Raw genomic sequence first — 22465 nt, forward strand, 5'->3', positions numbered from 1 at the left:
AGCTGGGAGTGGTACCCAGATTAATCATACAGTTAAGAGTTGTTCAAGTCTTTGTATCTGGTTGCTTTCATGCCAGGTATACTTTGAGATGAACTGTGAAATTTTGTATCTCTTTGTTCCTCTTGAGGAGGTCCCTGAAAGTTGATAGTGGGATAAGGAACAGGTTTTTATCCTGTGTTCAAGGCACAGTGTGGCTTGACTGTCTCCTTTTCTCAACATGGTGGGGGCTGGCGTGTGATAGGGAGGAGAGCACAGAGCACTTGGCTTTTCCCTTCTCCACTCTGCTTGTATATATAGAGAGTGCCCTGGCTCCCATTGGGCATCTTTTCTTGTCTGAAAAAAGTGGTGGTGCACACAGGCATCCTCCCTCAGTGACATGCTGTGCTTTTTAGGCTTTAAAAAGACTGGTATTACTTTGAAGGTGAGAGGGAAACTGAAGAATTTTTAGAGTACAGGTTTGCTTTCAGTAATGCTTTGTGTTTTGATGAGTCTGTTCTCCATTTCAAGCTGCCTGGTGCATGTTTGCTGGGGCAGTATTTTAGATGGCTGCACTCAGGCTTCACAGATGCAATTTCCACTTGTTTGTCCTGGAAGGTGATAATGCAGCCACTTTCCACTCATCTGTCACTGCACGACCTCCATTCAATATTTAAGTCTTTGCACAGAGCAAGTTGTGTATTCCTGCAGATAAAACATTCACAATTGAAACTGGAGAGTCAACCCTGCCAGATGGGTATGGTGTAGCCTGTTGTACCATTGCTACCAAACCATGCCTGTGATTGCAGCTTGTTCCAAACTTGCTTGCAGCCACAGAAACTTAATATAAACCCAACTCCAGGATATTACATGGAGAGCTATGTTTTTTGTTCTTTTTTTAATGTTTTGGCTTACCACGGGTGATTGCTTGAATTCCAGCAAAGAAATGGTGGAAAGACTGACATGTACCATGTACCATGTGTAGAAATGTTTTTATTCAGTAGTTGGTGAGGGTTACATTTATAGTAGCTTCTTTTGGGCTCTCAGCTTGGAGAATAAGCTCATAAACCTATACTTCAGCTCACAGAACCTGAAAGTAAAATGAACAGCAGGACTGAAACACCTGTTGCATGAATTTAAAACACAACATTTACTTTGTAATGCAGGAGAGAAGAGAGCAATGGAATGCTTGATGTTAGCCAGCTACTGAAGAACAGGCGGGTTACAGCTGTTACCTTCACTCCTGTGATCCACGTTACTTTCCCTTTTTTTTTTTTTTTTTTTTTTTCTTTTCAAGGTAAAGCCAACTAAAGTTTCAGGAAAGGACGTGGCCTGTGGAGGTCAGAATCAGATGATGAATGTAGCTGTTTGGAAAATCCATCATGCCATATGCGTAGACCTCCTTGAAAGTCTTGCAGCACAGTGGAGTGAAGGAGCAGTGCTGAGGATAGCCTGCCTTCTTCCTTGTCTCTGATATTTGCAGATACTGCTCTTGAGCTAACCCTATCATCATTAGTATAGTGTAGCTTCCTCCCCGGAGTTGTGTCATCTATTCTGCTCACAGCACCATGGACTCAAACAATGTTGCAGTCTCACATGCCCTGCATTGTCTCTGCAGCTCTTCACCTGTGTTAATTACAGTCCCTGGCATGTGCTTCCAGGTGTCTCGTGATAATAGATTGTTGATTATATGTTGCCTTCCTTCTAGGATTCCTTGCATTCTCGACTGTAATTTGTTATTTTGTCTTTACAGTGTACCTTATTGAAACCCAGAATATGTTTTGTTGTTGTTTTAACATTGTTCAGTCTATTGGACTTGTGTTTTCAGGCTCAAATCAACACTTATGTGTGTGCTGCAGCTATGTTTCTCCCCTTCCAGGCTGCCTGATGGCCATGGGGAAATACTCTACAAAAAAGAATATTTGTTCAGTAGTCTTGCATTTCCCAGTTCTGCTTAATTTATTTACTGGGGGAAAAGAAGTAGGAGAAGGAAAAGTATAACAGAATAATTTTCTAACATATTAACCCTTTTATTGTCAGGTTGTACTTCGTGTATGTATTATTGTTTGAAAAGCATGAGAAATAAACTGTAGACAGGCTCTTGGAGGCCTTGATGGTTGGAACTTCCATCGCTAAGGTCATTGGGAGAAGTGGATGCACTGGAGTAAGGCTTGTGATTCAAACTCTTGAAAGGACTTGTCAGGTCTCATGGCTCTGGGAATATTCTTTTGTGCCTCACTGCAGTGCTTGTAGATACTGATCTTGTGCAGCAAAGGTTTTTCTTTGGAGGTCTTCTTGTTTATAACTGAGTTTACCAATGCAGTTAGATTGGTCACGTTCAGACCTTTTGTGGGATTATCATAGCTATAGGAAGGCTGCTTTTATGACACAGTGAGCAAGAGGGAAGTGAAGAAGTGAGGGTGGGAAACAAGCCCTCAAGAAACAGTTTTGTGGATGGGAAACTCACCCCCTCCCACTGTCGTTCAGACTGGCCAGAACAACAAATGAAACCAGTGAGTTTTTCAAGGTGCACTGTTGAGGGAGTTTTTAAGAGCTCCCAGAAAACAGTGTCCCCACAAATTACAAAGGAGTAGTGCCACGTTCACCACCTCGCCCCCCATATCACTCAGCTCTGGATGGAAGTCATTGCTGAAGGAACTCTTTGAAGCAGACCACGTGCTGGGATTGCAAAATGAGATCAGCATTCTGCTGGCTGTAGGTGCCTTGTACTTCCCTTGGGACCACCTGGTGCTATTTGCTGTACCTGAGTTGGACTGACCTCTGGCTTTACTTCCTTCTCCATGTTTCATTTGCAGATGGTAACGGTGGAGGGTTAAGCCTTCCTAAAAATAAAGCATTTCCCCAACTGTGCAGCATGTGGCCAGCCAAACCACTTTCCCTCTTTGATGAGTACAGGTTTGGCCTCCATAGAGTGGCTTAACAGCGTGCCTGGTAGTGGGTGAGGTGCACCCTGTCATAGCGGTATTGCTTGTCTGCTTTGCACAAATTAGTTAGCAGAAACTTGGATCAGAGAGAAACTGGCCTATGCTTGAAAGAGAGAGGCAAGATAATTGAAAATAGATTTTTAAAGTGCATCAGGATGATAATTCCAGTTTTCTTATTCTGAGTATCTGAGTAATGGCAAAGAGATCAAAATGGTGAGGCAATTATCTCTGCAGCAAGAGAATAAGCCTCGTTTTTGTTGAGACTCTTGAAATGGTGTTACCTGTGCATGCACTTGGAGAAGAGAGCAGGGAAGCATCCTCCACCAGAACCTTTTCTCGGCTTATCGTTTTTCTTGGCTGTGTGTGTTTACCTACCTAGGAAGGATAGGATCCTATCTTTCCCTGCGTTGAGAGTGAGTGTGGTTGCTGTTCTTCTCTTTGACTCTCTTACAGCCCACAGTTGGCTGTGGTAGAGTTCCGTAGTAGTATCCTGCTTTCCTTTTTTGTTGCAGTTCCAGGCTGTGTTTCACTCTGAAAGCAGATTGGTAAAAGGGGAATGGAATGGGAAATGCGCTCTCCATGTTGTGCTTGGCATTCCTCAGCCCGTTTGATTGAATGTTCCTTAAAGAGGTTTTCTTGTGCCACTCTTCCTAAATCTCTTCATTCTTCAGAAAAGCTGAGCATCTTTCACGGCATATCAAGCTTTCTCAAAGTAGATGCAGATGAAGGAAAATTAGAAACCCTTTCAAGATCCTTCTGGAACTTAGAGTTAAAAATATTGTGGAGATGTTTCCAAAACTCTGTAAAAGCTACCTGAGCAAAAACTTGAAAAATCAAGTTATATTTTTTGAGGGAAAAATTTAATTAAAAATCATTGAACTCTATAACAGTTAATCTGTTTCATATCTACTTTAAGAACATTACAAGAAAAAAAAAAACCAGGAAAAAGAATAAAATTGCAAAGAAGAGTTAAACTATATCATGGTGTTGTTATTAAATTTGTAATGAGGCAGCAATTATTCCTAGCCAAGCGTGAAGCAGCATGACAAGAATTAGCTCACACCCTGTCAGTGAGCAATCTCCAGACTGGCAAATATCCATGGCAGCACTGAGAGGGATGTGATGAAAGCTCTGTGAGTCTCATCTCTGAATGCATCTGGACATTGAAGCCTGGGGCTTTATACATCCAAGAGATGTGCTTGGAAAAAAACCACATTAGCAGGCATTCATTTAAGCTTATTAAGGAAACAGAATTAAAATAGTTCTAGCAGAAGTTTAACAAAAGCAAATTTTCAGGTGTTATTTTCAGTAATATTCAGCCCATTCTGGCGTGCCTGAGGATGAAGGGGAGATGCATTTTATTCCTTAGCCTGATTGTAAGGGATGCAAATGTTCTGCCTCTGCTAAATCTTTCATAGAGAGCTCCTGTAGATTCAGTGCTACAGTGGAGAAATGAAATGGTGTGATGTAAAACTGTCCTTCCTCTAAACTGTGAGCATCAAAGAGATTTAAGGACCACCCAATCTGTTTTCAGGAGGGTCTAAATAAGTGCTTATGCTTGCTCTTTCTTACCCTGACTGCTCTTGCTGCCATTATGGACTTGCCATATAAATTATTCCTCATTTTTTTACCACAGATTTATTCTGAGCAAGATGTTAAGTACTGAGAAGAGGGTGAGAGTAAAAAAAAAATAATAATAAAATAAAAGGAACGTGAATGAGCTTTAGAGGTCATGTTAATCTTTGTCCTTTAGCTTGCTTCTATTCTGGACAGTCAAGTTTTGTAAAATTGGCTTCTCAATAGAGGAAAAACTGTAGTAGAGAGAAGAAATTGGGGTGCTAAGTATGCATTGCATTTATTTTTAGAGCAATCCCTGACATGTCTGGTGTTAATATTGCAAGAGCAGTTCATGGAATCACAGTGTACACATTCCTGTGCATCAAAAAAATAAATACACTTTAGATAGGATTACAGCGCTTGAACTTTAAATAAACATAAATATTTTTGCCCTGACCTTTCATGCAGCGCTTCTGAATAATGAAAGCAAAATGAGTGTTCCAGCACGAGCCCAAAGGCAGCTGCAATTTGCCTCTTTTTGAATGCTGCCACTTACCAATGTATAATATGATTTATTTCTGGCTAACAGCCAGTCGTGCTCATTACCACCACCATGCTTCCCCTACAGAGAACAACTGTGCCCTGGTTTTTTTGCTTTTGTCTTACTTGACTCGCAGGCTGGAGTTAAATGCCTTATATGACTGTTTCTTGTCTCAACCTCCCTGAAAAGCAGTGACTTGTGGTTCAGGTGACTGCCCTCTCTAGCCCTGAAGTTATTTCTTCCTGCTATCAAAGCTGCTCCCCTATAGGCATTCTCAAGTGCTTTGAATCTGTGCTCCTCCTCTTCAATCCTTGTTTTTTCTGGTGTGAGCTCTCTGGTGCCAGTGTGAAGTTAAGGTTGTAGATCATATCTGGCATGGTCTTGGTGGTGCTTCTTGTATTGTGAATCAGACTCCCTTTATTTTTGGGAAAATCCTGATGGAAAGCACGTTTGGCATTGTAAAAAAGGCTTATGGGTTTGTTCCAAAGAAAGATGACACTTGGCTTTGGATGTGGATGAGTTCATAACTGTAATAAAGAACAGTACTTGGCTTGCCATTAGTTCACTAAGAAAACCTCCTATTAACGAGGATGTTTGTGGAGGAAATGACAACAAAACAATGGGGTAACCTTATGCCAGTGGAATTTCTTTAGTAGAGCAAGAGATAATTAACTGTACTCTTCAGCTTGTTTTGCTTGGGATACAGTTACTGTTACAGCAAAAAAGGATTATTTTCAGAGCACACGTGACCTGGTGAACAGTAGGGACCATATTCCTTAACTCAGCAGTTTCTTCTCTCCTTTACTCCACACTGTAAGAGGTCCTCTCACTCTTCATCTGTCCTGACTGTCATTCACAGCCTCAGAGCCAAAGAAGAGTTTTGGAAACAGTTTGACCTGCAATTGCAGGCACACGTAATTTTTATTTACATGGCATTTGTGTGGAAGAGCAACTTGTTTGATAGTGACGTGCAGAGATGGAGGAATGAGGACAGGGAAATCTCTCTTTGTGTCTCCCTTCTTTTTCTGTGATAATTGTACAGTGAGTTACAATCTCAACTTACAATACCCTTTTTTTCTTCAATCAGTCAGTTGTGGCATATGTCAAGGTGAAACGGTTGTGTATTATGTTTTCTTTTCAAGCTCTCCAGATGGTTGAGTGTGCTAATAATGCTGATGGTAACCGGAGAGATATTATCAAACAGTAGTAACAAAAAAATGTACTGCTGGAAAGTTTGTGTTCTTCAGGTGTGCATGGAGAGCGTTGACAGCAACCCATCGTAAGATAGTACCTCTGTGCGTCCTAGTTTTTCCTTTCAGAACATGTTTCCCTTCCACTTAATAGAGGAAGTAGTGTCACTGTAGGATCTTAGGCTGATCATTTGGGAAAACTGTATTTCTCCATTTGCCTGAGCCTCATACTCTGTTGTTCTGTCAGGCAAATGCCCTATCTGCTTCTGCAGCCTTTGCCTGATGCTGTGCTTTTGCACAGATACAGTTGTTGAGCTGACTGCTTGAGTGAAATTGCTCTCTTTTTGCTTGACACAGGAAAGTGCAAGTATGAGGCTTCTCTGTTGCTGTTAACTAGCAGCTTAAGGCCTTCAGGAGCTGGAGTTTGAATCTGGGCAGTCATATTTAATGGGTTGAGTTGTCTTTAGTAGTTATGATTCCAGTCAGAGGTTTTTATTGCATCAAAGGTGAGTCCTTCAGGTAGTTCCTCTCCCATCGGGCAGACAGGAAGAAAAACCTGCTGATGTTACCTGGTGAGCATTGGACAGTGAGGTGGAGGAATGCTAAACATGACTGCAGAAAGTTTGGGATAAAATAGGCAAAAGGTGGATGCTGAAGCATTTAAAAACAGTGGGTGTTAATATATTTTGGCTATCAGAAAAAGTCACAGAGGCTTCTTTTCTTACAAGAAGCACACAAATGCTTAAGTCATCATTACCTTTTCTAGGATATTTTAAGCCTGATTTTGTTTTCCAACCTGTAGCTTCTGTGTGCCAAAATCAATTTAACTGTTTATAAGGTTAGGTAACATGGAACCTATGTATTGAAGTAAAATACTGAGCTGTTACCTACCTTTTGCTGCCGTTAATTTCAGTTAGTTTACTCGTAAAGTGACCACCTTATTAGATCTTGACAGCTACCAGTGAACCAGAGGCTCTTGAAATAATACCAGAAGACATGAGGACTGCCTGAGAAATCTCTTTTTCTATAGGCCTTTCCTAATCATTTTTGCACAGTAATGAAGCCTTTGTCCAGGGAGATTAATGACTCTGTAGGACTTTTGCAGAGGTCCTCTACCCCCTTTGATGGAAGGAGAACTGGTTTATTAATCTGTTGCATGGGGAGCTCAGATTAAAGATAAGGACATAAAGGGTTGCATTTTCTGGGAACTGTATGAGAGATTGCTGTGCTTGGATCCATGGTAACAATGGTAGGATTCAAGCACATTTTTCCTTGCTTTGCTCTTTCAAAGGATACTTTGAAATATCCAGTATTTCCAATTCCAAGCTGAATATCCAGCTTGGAATAGGGAATATTTATATATTTGCTGAAGTGGCTTGCAGAATTGCCCTACACTGTATTGATGTCTTCAAGAAGTGAAAATAGAGCCATGTTTCACCCATTGTAGCACTTCAGAGGGGCTATTCCAAATGACTTTTACCGAAGGAGCATTTCTTTCTCTGCTGAATCAGCTGTCTGAGCCACAATGATTTTCATACCCTGATATTTTTCCTTTTATTAGGAGTGGGATAAAAGGCTTAGCCTGTCTTGTTCATGGTGCCTTGCTTAGATACAGTTAACACTGAAGCATTTCGCCCCAGGTTGCCTGCCTTTCAGCATCATGGCAGGATGAATTTGAAATTATGCATCCTACTGGCAATATTCCTTTATCATTTGACCTATCTGTGTTGGGACTACAAAGTCCTCCCTTGGAAAACATAAGAAAGTGCTCAGAAGGCCAGCAGTGTTTCCTAGAAAGCAGAGTAAGACTGTGCTCTGTAGGGAATCTCTGGTAATATATGCACTAGATCAAATTGGTTTAATGGCCAATTTAAAATCTGTGATAGATTTTTTATTTATTGATTTATTTATTTTTTTCCAAGCTGTGGTTTTGTGCACAATAGTGACAGTGATTGCCTGCAGTTCTGCTGCTTTTAGTGCTTGATGGCTGCTGAAGTGCTGGCAGCTTTTACATGTTCAGTTCTCAAATGAGCAGTAGCATTTCCAGGAAACAGAATAAAACCTCCCTGCTGCTCCTGGGCAAGTAAACCTGCACTTTGCATTGAGATGCACCTGCACACTGTGTGTACACTGTCATACACCAGAGATTCTGACTGCTGCTGCTCCAGAGATCGTGGTCATAATATCATCATAAATACTGTAATTAAAGCTACGATCAAGTTGAGGTTAAATCTGTCTGTTACCTCCTTTCTTTCCAAAACCTCTTCAGTCAAACTTCATGGATTTGATATTTATTCAGAAGGCATTTGGGAGAGGATGTTTGCAGTTTATCAGAAATACTGAGTAAAGGGGATGGATAAAAAAGCACTTTTTTTTTTTTTTTTTTTTTGATACTAAGGAGAGTTGCTAGTGTGTGTGATCCATCAAACGTAACATATAATTGGGCATGAAAAAGATCTGCAGCAAAAGGAACTAAATGGAAGAAGCCTTTTTTCTTTAAGGATGCTCTGTCTGTGCACCATTTCCACGTTCACTGTAGCTAAGACCTATACCCAAGGCTTTATTTGCACCCTGATGGCATCAGTGATGGCAGACACGGATCAGTAGCACTGCCATTTCCTGGCTGGCTCAGATCAGAAACCACTGCATTTTTCCAGGCCTTCAGATTGGGGCATATGATGCCAGTGCTGAAGAAGGGGTAAGAAAGACTGGCCTCAGTGCCAGAAAGACTGCCAGACCGACACAGGATGTAAAGTGCAGTGCAAGCACAGTAGAGAGAAAATCTTGCCTTGGGTCTCAGTAGTCATCTGCAGAAATGAGAGAGCAGCAAGTCCTCTAATTTTCCCTTTTTTTGGTCCCTCCCTGCCCTAAGCTGTTCTCAGCTGCCATCCTGGGAAATGCGAGGACCTGGTGTTTTATGCTACCATTTATTTGCCTGACCTCTGTTTTTGCCCCTTTCAGAGGAGCACGGTCCTGGCTTTGCTTCTCCGCAAGGGAGATGCTTTTCTCGCTCCACATGTGGTTAAGTGCTAAAACCTTGCTTTAAAATGTCAGTGCTTAAAACTTCCATAAGTTCAAGGAGTGGACAGATTCACAGAGGACACAGCCTTGGGAATTATTAAATGCAGAAACACGACTTCTGGCTCAGCAAGTCTCTGAATTGCAAACTGCATGGAGAGTATTTCTGGAGGAAACACCATTGTCCATATTTATATACTCGCTTGACTTTGGGTGTTGTCAAAGGCAAGATGGATCTTTGTTCTCAGTGAGTGCAGTGGTATTAAGATTGCAAGCTCTTTGCTTCTGAGAATTAGTTTTACTTCTTGTTGTTCACTGTGTCCTTTTACAGAGGTGCCCAGTGTGTGAAGAAGGCTTGCAAGGAAGCTGCAAGCTGTTCTAGGCAAGTCTTTCCTTATCCTGCCTGATTGTTGGTGCTCTAGAAAATGTTTTTACAAGATGTCAAATTGAGGAGTAGTGGATCTGTGCAAAAATGACTCTCTGTAAGCATTCCTGCCCTTCCCTTCTTAACCCCTTGTAATTCTGTATGAAGCAGGGTGTGTTGTCTGTGGTTAGGTCTGAACCTTGGGCTGCTTTGCTCTGGCGGTGCTCAGGAGCTTTGTGTGGGGGGTTTGTACTGGTGCAAAACGTGAAACAATTCCATGTTACCAGATACCAGTATTTTTTTGGAATGTTTGATTAGATAAGAGGTGCCCTATTACTGAAGGCTTGAAAATAAGAAATAATTTATGATTTCAGTTCCAAAAAAATGAAAAGAAAACCCACTTGCTTTGCCTCTGGATAAAAGCTTCAAAATGGAGCCAACTTTGTACCCTCAAGTGAACCTCAGCATTTTAGGACTTTAAAGCCAAGCTTTTGGTTTGAGGGATGTAGTTAAAATTGGTGGGATTTAATCCGTGTTGTTATTGTTGTTGTTGTTTTTCTTTCTAAAATCTCTATTGAATGCAATAGAGATTTTATTCAAGAGGGAGAGGAAACTTGGCAATTGGAAAGGACATCAGAGTATTCTCTCTGGGGTAATGCTTTCAGTGCATCTCTTCGACTGTGTGCAGTGTTTTGTTCCTGGCAGGTCTGGGAAGTTGTGCTCTCAGCCAAGAAAATTGAACACAGTGCAGTGTGTTGAGCTGCTGCGTTGTCAGCTGGCTTAGTACTGTGTTTGCATGGAGAGCACCTGCATCTCTTCGGGTGCTTCTCTCGGCACACGGCTTTTGCTGCTCCATCAGGAAACTCATGTTCCTCTGCACAGCTTAAAAAAAAAAAAAACAACAACAAACAAACAAAAAGGAGGAAAAATAAAAGAAAAAATGCTCATGAACCAAGTTACACAAGGGACTCTTTTCCCCTGCAAAAAGAGAGAAACTCAGAGCTTTTTTTCTGCTCTGCTCCTTCTGGTACTGATTTTATGGTGGGGTTAAAAGGTCCTGGCTTTATGAGATAACCAAAGACACATGAAAATTACTGCTTCCAGAAAAGAGATGAAATAAAAATATGATGGCCAGAAGTGTAAAGCCCTTGTATGTGCTTGGATTTGGGACGTATGTGCAGAAGGGGATGTGTGTGAGCAAATGATGCGTGATTTTCCAGATAAATACCCATTGTTTATTGTTGCTAGTTGAAGCACCAAGTTGAATGCTTGCTTAATGGGTAAGTGTGACGCTTTCAGGTGGATGTGACATATCTGCATACTTAAATGTGAGAAGAATTAGAAGCAGAATTGGGGCAGAAAACCCATGAATAGCAAGATGCAAAATTGGAACAGATCTGTTCACTGAAATTTGTTTTGAAAAAATACATTTGAAATTCTGACAATCACTAAGAATTTTTTTTTTTAAGTCATTTGCATTATTGCAAAAAAGCAAGCAGCGTGTATTTACAACCATTTCTGTTGTTGTTTATTTTAAGTCAATCTGTTAAGCTTATGGATTATTTTTTCAATAAAGTAGGAACGAAGTGCTTAATCAAGTTCTGGCAATAGGTGCCTTCTGTTCACAAGCCAAAGAAATAATTAGTTTCAGTTTATTTAAGCGGTTCACCCTTTTTCCTTTAAATCTAAAAAGCAAAGGTTAAAAGCACAGGGAGGAAACCCTGTTTCAGCATTAAAATTTGGGCTGAGATCATCAAGTTCTAAAAATGTTCTGTGATGCATCCAAGGTGCTTTTATTTCATGGTTTTTAAATGCAAAATATTCTCTCTCTCTTTTTTAAATATTCATTACAGAGGAAATTATTTAACTAATAGAGAGTGCTGAGAGATAGTACTTCTGTTGGATTTTAGAAGTACTGCTAGGAGTTGATGCCAATAGGTGAGGAATGTGTACAAATTGGAATAAAAATGTGGCAAACTGGGGTCACTGGAAGGGATTGTCAGTAAAGCGGGGGACTTTTTCCAAGCAGGAAAATAACAGGCAGCATTTAATGTCAAGGATATGCCTGAGCACAGATGAATGTACTTGAGTGGTTAGCAACCAAAACACATTAACCTTTATATAGGAACAGTGCTGCAGAAAAATAATTGTCTTGTTAGTCTAAACAAAGGTTTCTGTGTGCTGATTTAAATCATGATTAGACCTAATGAATTACAAAATCTGTTTTAATTCCTCTATCCTTGTCTGGTCACAGAGAATTCCACTGCTTTGAGCCGTAAGTGACTGCTTTTGTGTCAGTGTTAAAGGCAGATAAAGCTTGTGGCAGCACCCCGGTGACAGAAGAAATCGGTCCTCCTTGCTCTGCAGCCCCTTAGGCCTATGGGGAAGTTTTGTTTGCAGAGTCTTGTTTTTTAAAAGGCTTGGAGGACTGGTAAAAGACATAACACTGAGCTAGAAGTTGTAGAAAGGATCTGACTAATGAACTATATTTGAAAATAGAGCCTTCGTTTAATGCATAATTTTCAAACTCCCTGATTTTAACTGAATATTAGTTCTGAGTTCCCAACAAAGACGTGCTTATGCTGCTGTGTTGCCAATCCTGCTGCACGTTCTGCCATCACTGCTCTGTTCTCTCCTAGGAGTGTGGGCCTGCACCCATTTCTGTTGAGCTCAACTGCATTTCCCTTTGGTTTCTGAACCTAAGCCATTCCTGTGATGTTCTGCCATGAACGTGCTGCTGTAAACCCAAGAGACCATTTGCTAGTGGTTGTTACACACAAGCGTGTGGCAGATTGGAAAATGCACTTGGCATTGACAACAGGAGAAAAAACAGTCTATATGTGAATGGGGACCAGAAATCCTTTGTATCTGTGAATTCCTTCCATCTCTTCATTGCTCGGCTCACAGATCCATCCTGCAGACCATGTAGATCTCAGCTTCCCTTACGCCTGGGTTTATTCTGCCAATTGCCCGACATTGTCAGCTAATTGGAGTGGAAATGATGAATGAGAGCACTATTATTGAGTTGCCAAGTCTCCTCACTTGGCAGCTGGTGGGTGATGCTGGTAATTGTTACCAAAGTGTAATTGCTCCAGGCTCTGCCCAGGGTTTCAACAAAGCAGCCTCATATTGCTGCTGTGGGACACCTGATACCTGCCTTCCTTGCTGGAGAACCACACGGGAGGTCCGTGCAGCCAGGCCTCACTGAAGCATTGCTGCCAGCTGAGCCGCAGCCCTTCAGAACACGAGGGGCTGTGGTGAGGTCCTTCACTCCCCAGCATGCAGCAACCACTCTTGTGTGTGCCCAAGGACAGAGCAGCCCTGTTGTGAGATGGTTGTGTCACGTTTTACAACAACCACCGTGTAGTTTGCAGCATGATACTAAAAAATCCAAGCTTGATTCTTGGATGCAATTAAAGCTTCAGCAGTAGGCTGCTGCTTTCTCTCTGCTTTTTAATTGCAGCGCTGCCCCCAAGCAGATGACCCTGCTGTGCTGCGTGGGGAATCCAGCATCCTGCGGCATTTTGTGGGTTGGCCAAGCAGTGCCATGAAACTGTGGGAAGAGGGAGGGAGACAAAGCAGCTGTTGCATGCACCTTATTTCCACAGTCACTGCGTCAGAATAGAGCATGGATTGTCATCCAGTGCTGTGAGAGCTCATGCCAAGCTGCATCTGATCAGGTTACTGAGGCTTTTTAGATATTAATAGCAAACTCCAATTATTTTTTCTTTTTTTTTTTTTAAACTGAGATAGAGAAGGAACAGGTGCAGCTGTATGAAGTTAAGAAGACTGCTCAAAAAGGGCACGTCCGAAGAGATTTATGTCACTCTGTGCTCTGGTTAATGTGGGAGTGTGGCAGCAGCAACCCAGGAGAGCTTCCAGCTGCCCTGAGCTTCCACATTCACTCTCTGCTCTTTGTCCGTTTAGATGTTGCTTTGCTTCAGGCCTTTTGTACTCTAACTGCTAGTTGCTTTCTTGCATTCATCTCTTCTTGGCCTTTTTTTAATGTGCAACTATGATGCTTTCTCTCCTACTTTTTCCTCCTCATCAGTATTCTCCAAACCTACAACATGCTTGTGCTGTTCTCCAGTGTCTTGGGTTTTATTTTGCTTTGCCTTGTGTCTAGGTGCCTGCAAGCTCTGAATGCCTGGGAGCACATATTGCTTTTCTGGGTCCTGTCCTGCAAACCAAACAAGTGGAACACATCCATCTCCTTTTGCAGCATGGCATTTAAGGTTCAATCAAATTAGGTATCATTTATTCTTCTGAAGTAGGGAAATCCAAAGCATTAATTAGTTATAATGGCACTACTTGGTTCATAAGGAGTGCTTTCCATCTTCAAAGTGCTCTGTGCACAGTATTTTATTATTTATACTGTTAATTATATTAGCACTTGTAAGGAAAAAGCCTCTTAAAGTGTCATTGATAAAAGTGCACTCTTAACAGGATAGAAATTTGGAGCTTAATTGTTGCAGATAATTTATCCACTGAGATTCAGTGCCTTAGAGAAGATACAGTGTGAATTTACAGTAGTTCTTTAAGCATCTACAGAATAAAGTTTTGCTTTCTGTTATAAATAGTAGCATCTGGGATCTTTCAAGTTTCTTTGTTAGTGCTATATGGATACTAAGGAAGCCTTGCAGAGTGGAGTGCAGGTTGGTGAGATCCTTGTTTTGCAATTGGTTGCTTGTTATTTTGATTGCTATCAACAGAGTAACTTGGGAGCCTTTCCTTGCTTCTGCATTGCTTTGAGCATGTTACCCTAGCATGAGCTCTCTGAGATCTCAGGGTTAGCTGGAGGCAGAACATACACAAACTGCTGGCCTCTGATTGCCTTAACAAGAGAGTCAGGTCTGAAATGGAAAAGAAGAAAAGAGCGATGAAAATACCAGCAGTCATAACAGACTGCATTCTCCAGGTCATAAGAGTTCTACATATGCACTGATCAATCTTTTTATGCTTTTCTGTATTAGTGACTGTTAGCCATATACTTAGCAGTACACCCAGGGAGTGTGTTAGAATTAGTTTTAAATATGATGGTGACATAGTACCCAGCAATACCACGGAGAAGCCCTTGTTGCTTTGAACTCCCACTTCTTTTGTGTATTTTCATTGTCCGTGAAGTACATGTCCTGCCTTTCTGTCTGACCTCAAAGGAATTCAGTGGCTTGCACTTCAAATGGCTTGTAACCAGAGCATTGCATTTTGCTCAGTTTACCGTGACTATAACGTTCTGACATTCAGTAGCGTTACAGAGAGTAACCCCTCCACCTTCCTATAGAGGAATCAATAATATTAATTGTTGTCAGGAGTCAGATGTTCAAATTTGATTTTAGGTCTGTTGCTCCATAGCCAGGAATCCTGAATAAAAGTTGAACACAGATCTGTGAGCTGCTTGGAAGACTTTCCCACCTGGAAAATCAGGTGGCAGGTTTATGAATTCCCAAAAGCACTGCAGTGATGTCTGATACCTAGCAATGAAAGTCACCTGTGGATTGGTTCCAGCTGTGAGCCTTGGAATCCAGCTCAGATTCTCACGCAGGATGCATTTGAAAAAAGCTGGATGAGCCTCCAGGTAGCAGCCAGCCCACTTAGGCTATGGTAGGAAACAGGAGAAGGAGAAGATAGAAGGTTGGTTTTGTCAGAAACCAGAGCGTTTGAACCTCAGAATGTAAAGGTGGATTGCCATGTGAGTCCTTTGCCCGGCAGCCCACCATGGAAATACTACTTATTTAATAAAAGGGAGAAGCCTATGGAGTGAAGACTTAGGAGAGCCTCACCTGCTCCCTTGAAAGAGGGAAACCCTAATGTATGCACCTAAAGGATGCGCTCAACCAGCTCTTCCCTCTCCCATGCCCATTGCTTGCCCTTTGGTGGCTTCTCAGGCTGAACCTCACCCTGCAATGAGTGGCCAAGTTTAAAATGCAGGCTGCTTCTCAGTGCTGCCATGAATTGTGCACGGATTTTTTTCTCATCTGCCATTCTGCCACCCGCTGTTTCGGAATTCCCCTCCAGCTGGAAATAAACAAGTATGTGAATAGATCAATAGATGCATAAAATGCTTTTGATGATTAACTTTGCCAGTGGAAAGATGTTAGGTGTTCTGTATGTTAACACAGCGATCAAATCTTAGGGTGGTTCTGAGTATGCTGAAGAGAGCAGAATGGGTTAACAACAGCATGTCTCAGCTAAAGCTTTGCACATCCATAACTTAACCCAAATTTATTCTGTAGTTGTGCAGTAAATCTGTTGGCAGAGGTGGTTTCTAGGTTTCTGCTCTACAGCCACAGCTGTGTGTGTCAGGGGTCCCAACTGCACTACCAGAGCAGAAACTACCTCCTCTCTGTCTTGTTGATACCCTGCCCCATGGATCCCTTACTGCCATCTCTTGCCTTAATGAGGTGTTGCCAGCATCGTTCACAGAGACTCAGTTTAGTAGCTAGCCCTAAATGCATTCTTGCTGGTGAACTGGTGACCATACTTTCCTTTCTCAATTTACCTGTGCGGTACGTCAAGTGACTCAATGGAGTAAATCACTGCACCATGTAGGTAGGTCTGACCATCTTTCAGATCAATTTGAAGTGATGGCTTGGATAGCAGAACTCTGTAGTATGCAGGAAAATCTCTTTTATGGCATAAATGTAGCCTAGTGCATGTATAATGATTGCCTAATGTAGAAGAGTTTTTCCTATAAGAAACTGATATTCTTCTTTGTGTTTTCTTTAGACTTTCAAAAGCAGATAATTAAATACGGATATAGCAATTGATATATCATTTGTAATACCTCAGTATGTAGCTACTGGTTGCTTTTTTTAAGCTGCTGAGAAAGGGAACTTGACATGGGAGAACTGAGAACTGCAGAGGAGCCCAGTGCAGGCAAGAGGAAAGATTTCTGAAGCAAGGCTCAAAATCACTGACCCTGTGTTTTCTCCAGTAGATATCCTAATAGCAAATTGTTGCTTCTCTGAGTTGTCTTGGTAAGTCACTGAGACTGTGTAAGAACAGGTAAATTTAGCCATTGAACTTGAAGCTTTATTCATGATAAATGAAAGATAGGTTCCTTCCCTCATTTTCCTCTTTCTCCTCATTACACGATTGAGAGACTCATTTCCATTTGCATTACTGTAGCATTTTGAGAAAGCCTTTGAGTGATGTTAATGCCAACAACTCACTGCTTATAGCAAGGCACAGCACTCTTAGTGGGAGATCGTCCTTTGTGCTCAGACACAAATTGTGTTGTAGTGCTGAATCTCCTTGCCAGACAAATCTGACCCCGCAGCCAATACAGCCCAGCTGTATCCCCCTCTTAGAATATCCATTGCTCATAACACTGTGATTATGCTGGCTGAAAGTGAGGAGGATTGCCCAATGCCCTATCTGCACCAACAGCTCTGAGGGATGCCAAGGTGCAAGCGTTCTGATCCAGAGACTGTCATCTCCTCTGCAAAAGCATCCTACTGCTATCAAAGAGTCTGTTACCTCCAACCTTGTGCCTTAAGCTTCCCTGCTCTTAAGACGGTTGTTATTCACCATGCCCATGTTCATAGGAAGGCAGGAGCCTTGGCTGCTTCTCTGGGATGCTGCTGCTGTTTAGCATCAGGATGGCTTAAAGTTGGTGTTCAGGGGTAAAGAGGAGTAAAACTTTGTTTTCCAAGCATCTTGCCAAAAGTAACGTGTCCCAGGTGGCTGCTCAGACCTTGGAGAAACTGTTGGGAGGGAAGGCAATGTCTGCAAAGTGTCAAAGCATCTGGACGAGTGCCTGAGATGGCTTATGAAAGTGCTGTAGCGGCGTGGGATCATGACCTCGGCGTGGAGGGAATGGGAAGGAGTCAAGCAGGGGTGGTGAAAACCTTTGCAAATTAGCTGTGGGGGTTCCAGATGGATGCACTGATCAAGTGGTGGTGACAGCTATTTCTAAATCTGCTGGACCGCCCGCTTGGTTAGAGTTCTCTTCTTCTGTGTTGTTTTGCATAGATGTGACTAGGTAGAGCCTCTTCATAGCTGGCCATGCATTCAGTGTTTTTGACAAAATCAGTTTAATTGCATCTTATGCTCTTTAGACATTTGCTTCCATTTAACAGCCTAATGTAATGTGCTCAATTTAAATCATGGTTTCAACTTGAGCACCCTTCCTTCTGCATTCTTGCAGGCTCAAAATTTTGAATATTATGTTCAAGAGCTGAGAACTGGCTTCAAATCAAGGGTTTCAGTAAGGTCCTGTATTTCCCACCAGTGTGTGCTGTGCTGCATGCTGCCACAGAGATCTGTCCAGGGATGCGTTGGCCTCAAAGCAAGCTCAGGAGCCTTAACACAAGCTGTGATCATCACAGCTGCAGTTTGGACAACCTCAAGCTTTTGGGAAGTGTGGCAAAAAATGCAGTAGACACCTTGAGGTTTATGGAGGTTATTCCCTATCAGTGTCTTACTGTTGGAGTTGGTTATTTGCCGTGCGTGCTTGCATCTTTTAACTGTATGTTTGAATTGATTGAGTGAACGGTACCAAAGTTATGACTGATAAGCATATGGGAGGGAGTGTTGCCCATTGCAGGCTTTGTTCTTAGAGTCTGTTTTGAGCGCTATGAATTTGTTGTTGTTTCATGAAATAGTGCACACCTCGTACTGTATGGGTCCAATTTTAAACTTCTGTTTGTTTGCAGAATAACACAATTTGGAAGCCAGATTCTTGTCAAGACTGCAGTTGCCAAAGCAATGTTGTTACCTGTGAACCTACTATCTGCAAACATCCTCACTGTGACTTTGAGAAGGTAAGGAGCTGCAGCCATCCAAACACCAGCTGAGCGCTGGAGTTGCCAGCCCTCTTCTGCTTTAGATTCCTAGAATAGTGACTTGTTAAACTTCTGTGTGGGTATACACACAGTGCACATAAAGATATAGTGGAGGGCATGGGTCCTGCAGTCCCTGTAGAGGTAAAAACTCTTGTTTTAGGGGGGGACAAGAAGAGAATGTAACATGAAGTTTTTCCTGGGACAAATGAGCAGAGATTAGGTGCTACTTATCTCTGTGCAGCACTGAGGCATTCACTGTAGGAAACTGTGTTCAGCTGCTTCCATGCAGCTCCTTTGAACCTGAGAATCTGATTCACAGCAGGATTTGGGGTGTGCAGGAAGAAGCAGCGAATTCATGTTTTCCCTCCCAGGGTGTGTGGGACTGTCCAGGGTCAGGAACAGTCATTGTGCTCATTCACTCCTCATTGATGAAAGCATGTGGAAGGAACACACAGGCAGAACCCAGTGTGTGAAGCCTCTGGCTGTAGCATGGTGATGCACCACCTCTGACTGTTTCTACGGCCAGAAACTTGGTGGTAAAACGGCTTGCAGACTGCTGGTGCTCTCAGGGCAGTCTGGAGCCCAGAGAAGGCTCCTGAACTGAGCTGGGACCTCCTAACATGAGCCCAGCTTCCAGTCACCTTTCATTTGAAGATGGAGTTGGGTCACTGTCAGGCAGGCAGATGGACGCTTTCCACTCTGGTGAACAGCAACAAAGCAGAGATTGTCTTTCACTTTCTTGTGCCTTGTGATGATTGTTGAGCTTCATTGTCTCCTGTTTATCTTTCTCTATCTGAGACTTCGTTAATGGTTATATGTAATTAGCCATGGAACTGGTGTTGCATTAGCATCTGGATTTCTAGGATAGAATGCATGAACGATCATGAAAATTAGTGCTTTAAAGAAGCACTGCCAATATAATAATTGTATGGCTTTATAAACAAGGTTGAAATATTTTCCAATATGACAGTATTAACAGGGAAATAATTCTGATCCTTACTGTTTTCCCCATTATTATCACTGTGTGCTGATTAAAGCAAGACTGAGATACTAGGAATTTTTGTGCTAAAGAGAGGAAAAAATGAGAGTGTTGTTATGGTACACCTAGTAATGGGTGGACTAGAGAATGTGTTGTTCATTTAAACGAACAAAAAAAAAAAAGGATAAATGAAAAGGTGGTAACTGTAAAGCTCATAATGGGAAATAGGACTAGGGTTAGGGCAACTTGGGGCATTGCATTTTGGGTTTTAGCGAAGAAAATGATGATACCTCCTGAGCAAGAGCCATCCCCGAGAGGCTGGCCATACCCTTGGGGAAAGGATGTAGAATATCTCCCAATAAACACTTGTGCAGTATTTTGAATAAGGTGGCCTTATTGGTAAAAAATTACTACATTTTACTTCCTGAACCTTCACTGGTTTTGGTTTTCTGTTTCTGTTTTCTTCCTTTCTAGCTGCTGTGTTCATGTCAGTAAATTTGTTTTGGCCTTTTTTTTAGCTGTGGGAGAAAAATCCTGCAGATGATGCCAGGGGCCTCCAGATATGCTGCCATCAGTGACAGACACCCTTTCACAGTGAGATCTAATGTGCAGCTGTGATGAGCATGAAAGCATTGCTTTGGAGAGTCCATGGAGATTTTTCAAGGACGGAAGGCTAAGATCTTTCTCAGTGTTAGCTGGTGTTTGTACTGTTTTTCCGTTCATGCAGTGAGTCGCTTCCATCACCATCATCTACTTCCTTGCTGCTGATCAAGATGCAGCGTGCAGTCAGCTTGCTAAGCCCCTAGAACATGCAAAGCGAAGTGGTAGCAGTGGCACCAGACTGTGCTGTGGTTTAGAAGTGCTCAGTAGTTTTCAGTTATTTTTCAGATAGTGTTATTAAAGAGTGCTGATTAGTAAACCAAAGATGTTCAGGTGATGGATGTGTTTCCATTCTGCCAGCCAGCTTGAGCTTCTGGTGTGGCTAAATGTTAGACTGAGGTCCATTCTGTACGTGCAGAAAACATGTTACCTATTGAAAAAATTTTGACTCTACCACATTCCTCAGATAACAATCAGTGAATAATCCTGTTTGTTGTTTTGGATATTTGCTTTCCAGTTACTCTTTATTCTGGTTTGAAAACTATTCCTGCTCAGGATTTACCAATTGCACTGTTAGAAAGTGTAAACTCCCTTCCTGTTGTTTTGAAGATAAAAGTGTCAAATACAGCAAAATGAGGTAGTTCTCAATGAGGAGTCTTACGTAGTAGCATCATGTATTTTATTTAATAATACATTATCTCTTCAAACTGAAAGCACTGGGTATAGCCAAACCCCATATCGTTCCCATTTCACGTACACTGCTTATCAGATTCTTGTATCTTTCCAGGGAGAAGTGCTCCAAATATCCCCAAACAAATGTTGCCCTGAATGTGCCTCCCAAACTGAAGGATATTGCCAGCATGAAGGACAGATCCACAGCGTGAGTACTCTGCCGTGGTCTTTCATGGCGATGAGCCATTCCTGTTCTTAGCTCTCTGATTGTTTCATAGCAGTGTGGGATGCTTTTCTGACGTGAGGAGGAAGGATGGCTTTTGGAGCTGAATTCTGTTACTATCAGATAATATAATGGGAGTTTGGTCTTCAAAGTTTGCAAAAATTGTGTCGCTGTAGTACCCAGATATGAGTACAGACTAGGAAAAGAACTCATTGAGAGCAGCCCTGTAGAGAAGGGCTTGACGGGGTCTCGGTGGATGAAAAGCTGGACATGAGCCAGCAGTGTGCTCTTGCAGCCTAGAAGGCCAGCAATATCCTGGGCTGCATGAAAAGAGGGGTGCCTCGCTGTGGTCTACCAGTACTTAGAGTTTACAAGCGAGAGGGTGACTTGACTTCTTGCGCGATCTGGTAGTGACAGGAGATGGGGAAATGGCTTTAGATTATTCGAGGAAAGATGTAGGCTAGATGTTATGCAGAGGGTGATGAGGTGCAGGAACAGATTGCCCAGAGAGGCTGTGGATCCATTTCTGGAGGCGTTCAAGGCCAGGTTGGACGGGATCCTGGGTAGGCTGACCTAGTGGTTGGCAGCCCTGCCCGTGGCAAGGGGGTTGGAGCGAGACAATCTTTGAGGTCCCCTCCAACCTAAGCTATTGTCTGGTTTTATGAATGTCATGTCCTGCTTGGCTTAAAGGGAGAAAGTTTCCTTTCCCACTTACTCATTCACTTCACTGTTTCTGTGAATGACTGAAACAATATAGTAATGTTAGGAGAAGCAAAGCACATTGAACTTGGCTTATTAGCTTCCCTGAATGAATACTTTCTATGGGCAGTCATGTATGCAGGTAGAGATTGATTGCTATCGTGCACTTGGGTTTCATAATTCTGAATTACTCAAGAATCAGGTTGCAGCATGTGGTTTCACCTAGGGAATCTGGAAGGCCAAAATAGTAAACATAAATGTCTACAAATAAGAAAAAAAGATTCATGGATGATGTTGGACGGTAGGCATGTGAAAGAAAAATGGCTTAACAGGGAACCCAGGTCATATGTCTGCTCTCCTACAGACTTTTCTGTTCAACAAGAAGCAGTTCAGGTCCAAATTTTAAGAAATATGCTGCAATTCCTAGCATATATTTAAAATATCTGGAGTCCAGATACTCTTTTAACAGTATTTCAGCAACATGGGGCACAACCAGTGTCGATCTGTTGCAAGCTGGACTGAGACTGGACTCAGAGGTCTAGCACATCTATAATTTTCTATTATTTCTTTGTACCTATTTCTTTGGCTGATGCTACATTGTATTACATTGTATTTCTTGTTGCAATTGGTGCATTTTGTTCTCCTGTACTCTTGCTGCAACTTTTTACGTTTGGTTCTTCGCGAGTCTGTCGGTTTGTACCTAAGTCAGGAGAAGAAGTACGCCCACCCATGGGGACTGCAGGCATATCTCTGCATATGCTGTATGTCACACCCAAGTTCCAGTATGAGGTGAACATCAAAAAAATTTCTCTTGGCAGTGCAAAGTCTTCTCCTGATGGTTAGCACAGATTGGCCTGAAGGAGGAAGTTTTTTCTTTTGTCATTAAGCCAGCATAGTGCTTTATGAGTTCTTTCT

At 42.2% G+C, this 22465-nt stretch overlaps 1 protein-coding gene across 2 annotated transcripts in view; it reads left to right on the forward strand.

The window, feature by feature from the left end:
• The window catches only part of FRAS1 (Fraser extracellular matrix complex subunit 1), a 163599-nt gene that overhangs the window by 36434 nt on the left and 104700 nt on the right, over positions 1-22465 (forward strand). For both annotated transcript variants that reach the window (XM_052681999.1, XM_052682000.1), the window contains exons 3-4: positions 18249-18356; positions 20744-20836. In XM_052681999.1, the coding sequence (XP_052537959.1) occupies positions 18249-18356; positions 20744-20836 (201 nt within the window). The remainder of the gene's footprint in view (positions 1-18248; positions 18357-20743; positions 20837-22465) is intronic.

Source organism: Tympanuchus pallidicinctus, unplaced genomic scaffold (genome assembly GCF_026119805.1).
Source record: "Tympanuchus pallidicinctus isolate F22 unplaced genomic scaffold, pur_lepc_1.0 scaffold2, whole genome shotgun sequence".
Taxonomy (NCBI): Eukaryota; Metazoa; Chordata; class Aves; order Galliformes; family Phasianidae; genus Tympanuchus; species Tympanuchus pallidicinctus.